The following is a 4,909-nucleotide window of genomic DNA, read 5'->3' on the forward strand; positions in this document are numbered from 1 at the left end:
TTCCTGCTCTTCCACATATTTTCATACATTTTCAAAACCTTTTAATAATCTTGTCCCTTTGAGATGGGAAGTGATCAGCTCAGTAATTACCCACTGTCAGTCAACTTGCAAAGCTGTAGGTCACTGAGACAAAGGTTGATCTCTATTAATGCAGTGAGCAGAGGTATGTATGTGCTTGTATCAGGACTTAAACTTGCATTTGGCTAATTTCTCTGGAGAAATAAGTATTTCTCCTAACTTGGCTGGTCAGATTCAATGTTGCTTCCACTGAAAAATATGAATTTTTTATGGACTCACATAAGAAGTGGAGCATCCTGCCCAAGTACTTCAGTTGGCCCCAGGAATACTTTATATTTGTGCCCTGCCTGGCAGGATTATGCCCCTGGATCCTGGACTGAAAGAGGCCAGCACACACATGGTGTTTTCATGGCATTACGTAGCACAGGTGAATTGGACCTGGACTGCTACAGGCAGATTTATATTTCTTTCTTTCTTTCCCCTGTGCTGCATCTTTTAACTTGTTGTGCCTTGTGCATTTATTTCAAAATGGATTGGGGTGTTTTAAAGTGATATTTAACTATTCAAGTAAGCATTTGCCTTGTTCCTGTCATCTGACTTCATTGTCCTCAGGGACTGAGTCTGACCCTTTTGTCAGGAAAGAGGTTTTGGATACAGGCTAATCTGACTGGACACTGCTGGGCTGGTTTTGATCTCAGTGTCTCACTGTTGCCCAGCGGTAATTTTGTTCTTTTACTACTTTTGGGCCCCTCTGATGTCTTTTCAAGTGTGGTGTAAATAAACTTGCTATTCCTGGCCTGTGCAAAATGAAGAGGGGTCCTTGTTTTTCTCCAGAACTCCTCTTACTGCTGTCTCTGCAGGCTGCTATATTTCTCTTCACTCGTGCAGCAGTCTGTCACACTGGACGTTCCTGATATTCCCCTCACCCAAGTTCCTCTCACTCCCTGATCCATTTCAGTGAGTGTTTCCAATCACTCTCATCTGCAGGTCACTCATGCATACTGTGGTTTTTTGTTTTATTTTCTGTACACCCTGTGGACACAGTGAGTCATAGTTTCCTTATTTCGCAGAAAGAAGGAACTGGATCTCTGGCAAGACTAACCATCTGACTTTCCAACACCTCTTGACATCCCTGTTAATAGGCTAGGGGCATCACTTACTGTTTTCAAAGAGAACAGAGTGATCATTTAACACTAAAGTCTTCAATTCCTCCTCCTCAAGGGCACAAGAATTACAAAACAGGGAAACTGAGGTACAGTGGAAGTGATTTTCCAGTGACCTTAGGAAGCCTTTACACGGCCTGGATTGTTGGCCATCAGGACAGGGACTAAATATGGCTTCAATATCTGAGTAGTGTGTAACAGGGAAGTGCAGCACCATGAGCAGGCCTGTGGAAATGGGATTATAAAATTACTAATGGTATATATGGAATTAATGAATATACTATTTGCTTATTACTTCAACAGGAGCTGGAGTCACAAAACCTTGATTTCCTGTCACCTCCTAATGGCCTCTTTGCTAAGGCGAGTGCATATAGAGAAAAGATATGAGAACTGCTGGAAAGCAAGAGAAGAAGAGGTGAAGACAAATAATAGAAGGAGCTCAGAAAGAAAATTAAATAATTTGCCTTGCTCTTGGGGACATTCATATCTTCTTTCCCTTCCTCTGCTTCTCCTTCCTTGCCCATCATTGTAGGTCAGCAAGCTGAGTCAGGTTTTGGCTTAACTTCACCATTATAAAATAACATTTGTTTCTGCCTGGTTTTGCTTGGGTTTGGATTTAGCCTACCTGTGGTAGATGACAAATGAGGCTAGTGGTAGCTGTCACCTTGAAAGATGAGTGGAAACAGCCTGCTGCCTGGGATTAAATGGGATGAACTGGTGGTGTTTGGGGAATAGGTTGTGACTGGAGTGGCAGGGGGGGGGGCATGCCACTCAGTCCTTGTCACCCAGAGGTGCTGATCCCTGTGTCACTCAGCCACCTGCACCAAACTGCCCTTGTGCCTGGAAAGCACATGGATCCCTCCTGAATAAGTCCTGCTGCATACATGGTCGTGGCCCACTCTCTGGGTAGAGCCCAGACATTACCTCTGGCTGTGCTTGGAGCCTTTTGGGTCTTCATCATTTAGTAGCTCTCTTTTAAAGCCTTGCCATCTGGTCTGAAGTGAATTGTCACCTTTCCTTTCCTTTTCAGAAAGACAATAGGCACTGCTTAGGGGGGATCTCAGTGTGACAACAGCATGGATGCAAAGCTTCTCTCTGCAATTCATCCACTTGTTCATTCTTGCCTTGTAGTTCAAAAACCTCATAATTATCTGACATCCTCTTTAAATTAAAACCTTTGCTTGTGTAGGAGTTGTTTTTTGTTTGGATTGCAGCAACAGGCTTTTAGTCTTTGCTTCCTGCTGCTTTCTGACAGCCGATTTTGACAAGCCCTTCAGAGTCACTGCTGCTTTGTTAATTTTCTGGCTTTTCACCCCCTCCTGCTATTATTACTTTACGCTGATGTTTATTTGACCACACACTGATTCAACACTTACAGTTACCAATTAGGATCAAAATATTGCTTTGACATTTACCTGAAACTCAAGGTCTTTGTTGCTAAGACATCCAACTTCATGGAGTTTCTCCAATGCAAGGCACAACATTGCTCATAATTTTATTTGTTAGGGGTAAGTCCTGTGATTAGTCCTGTGATTAATGGTATCCATAACTGACGTACATCTTCCTTGATGAGCAATTTGCTTACATTCATGGGAAAAACAAAACATCTCTGCACTGGGATCGTTTCTGGTTATTACACCTTTTATGAGTTCTTTCCTTGCCGTCATCAACATTACATGTTGGGGACACATACCAATTTTAGAAGTTATTATATTAGGGCAAATTGAGCAAATGGCAAAGTTCCACTATTGGCAATCATTGGTAGTGATTCCAGGCTTAAAATTAGCTTTTCTTTCTTCCTTTTTTTTCTTTTTTTCTTTTTTCTTTTTTTTTTTTTTAACTGTTTGATGTGAACTATCTAAATTACTTTGTAGATCCTATGTCTAATTTCCTCAGCTTTCCTCACCTTCTTTTAATCTTTCCTTACCCTCTTTTCTACTCTGGTGCTTTTTCTGCTCCTTTTCTGCATTTCCTTCCTGTGTGTGCTACAACTGCAATTATGATTCACAGGGCCTTAATTTGTTTACCTGTATAAATGCAGTTAGAACTGAGAGTGAACATGGCAGAATTTGACTGAAATAGCATGGCAAAGAAATACACTGATGAAGCAGTTCAAGTCTCTTTCCTGTTTTCTCAGGCTGTTTGCAGATTTAGCCAGACAATTTTTACGAATGCTTGCAACTTGAAACTGAGAGGATTAGAAAATTTTATATTTCAAAAATTAAATTCTCCCGACTCAAGGCTGATTGAAATCAATGGTAAAGCTCTCAGTAATCTTGTTAGAAACAGAATTAATTCAGTGGTTTTAAATGTCTCATCCTTGGTTTCTACTCAGTCCTAATGCTGCAAACCATTATTTATGGAAGTTGTTCTTACTGTGAGGAAGAGGTTTATTGTACCACTGCTGAAAAAATGCAGAGCAGCAGCTTGGTCTCAGTCTTGCAGACTCACAGTGAGACACACAGCCCTATAAGCTGCGCAATATTTCCTTGGTGGGGTGTTTTGGGTATTCATAAGTCTGTATTCTGTTAATCTCTGGAGAACCTGCTGGAAGAAGAGCCCTGTGTAGTCTGTCTGGTTCAGGGCTGGACACTTAGCTTTGATCTGACCCTAAGCTCAGCTCACAGCTCTGTTCTTTGTCCTTAATCACTGAGAAGTGTCATACCCACACCCTCGCTCACCCTCACTGGATATTTTTGTACCTCAATTAGATCTCCCACCCTGCCACTTCAAAGCTGGGTATATTAAGCTGGTCATCATAAGACATATCTGCCATTCCTCAGGGGTAGTCTTCCAGTCTCCCCTTGGATCTTGCCCAAAATGTGAATGTCCTTTAAACTCGGTGCCTCTGCTGCTGTGCATGCTCTTCTGCAAAAGCAGCTTGATGAAAGGGGGACATTAAAGAGTGATTTTACAATTTGTTTTGCTTGATGGACAGATTCACTCCCCTCCACCTTGGAGCATTTACTTAGATTTCCTTTCAGCTGTTACATGCGGAGTAAAGACATATGGAAAGGACTTTACTGAATATTTTAATTCTTCGTTTAATCTGCCTGAATATAGGCTATGCTCTAGGAGAGTTCACCTCTCGAGGACACACCAACACCAGCCATTTATCTGGATTAATGCTCACAGTTCTCAAGCAAATATCTAAGCCCCAAATATAGAATTTAAATCCAATTAAAAAGCACAATTCCAGCTTGATTTTCCCACACTTCTACCCTCTCTTCCAATGTATCATTCAGTGATGCCTTTAGCAACTAAAAGATATTTTTAAGGCCATATACTTAAATGTCTTTTACAAAGATATATATTTGAAGAAACCGTATTTCTATATCAGTTACAGTGTGGCAAAAAGATGTGTTAGACTGTGGTATACGGGAGAGAACCACAGTGTTTATTTCAACAAGCCTCAGAGTGAAGGTGTCCAAGTAATTTTCTCATGTTTTCTTCACAAAAATATTCTACTCAGAAGTCATACTTTGAGCAGGTCAGCTGATTAAAAACTGCCAGAGAAATACACAAGTTATGGGACTACCTGATAATCCAGAGCACTGCATTACCCTATAGCCATTATAGTGCAATGTAGAGACACTGATATGATTCACGGAATCCAAGAATGGCTTGGGTTGGAAGGGACCTTCAAACTCACCCAGTCCCACCCCCTGCCACGGGCAGGGACACCTTCCACTATACCAGGCTGCTCCCAACCCTCTCACACCGCGCCT

At 41.6% G+C, this 4,909-nt stretch overlaps 1 protein-coding gene across 6 annotated transcripts in view; it reads left to right on the forward strand.

Annotated features, from left to right (window-relative positions):
• The window catches only part of ST8SIA5 (ST8 alpha-N-acetyl-neuraminide alpha-2,8-sialyltransferase 5), a 69,410-nt gene that overhangs the window by 31,611 nt on the left and 32,890 nt on the right, over positions 1-4,909 (forward strand). The window contains exon 2 of one of the 6 annotated variants that reach the window (XM_017743698.1): positions 1,485-1,596. The exons of the other annotated variants lie outside the window; for them this stretch is intronic. Coding sequence (XP_017599187.1) covers positions 1,565-1,596 — 32 coding nt within the window. The 5' untranslated portion in view covers positions 1,485-1,564. The remainder of the gene's footprint in view (positions 1-1,484; positions 1,597-4,909) is intronic. 6 annotated transcript variants of the gene reach the window in all.

The sequence above is a fragment of the Corvus brachyrhynchos genome, unplaced genomic scaffold (assembly GCF_000691975.1).
Source record: "Corvus brachyrhynchos isolate BGI_N302 unplaced genomic scaffold, ASM69197v1 scaffold8, whole genome shotgun sequence".
NCBI classification, from domain to species: Eukaryota; Metazoa; Chordata; class Aves; order Passeriformes; family Corvidae; genus Corvus; species Corvus brachyrhynchos.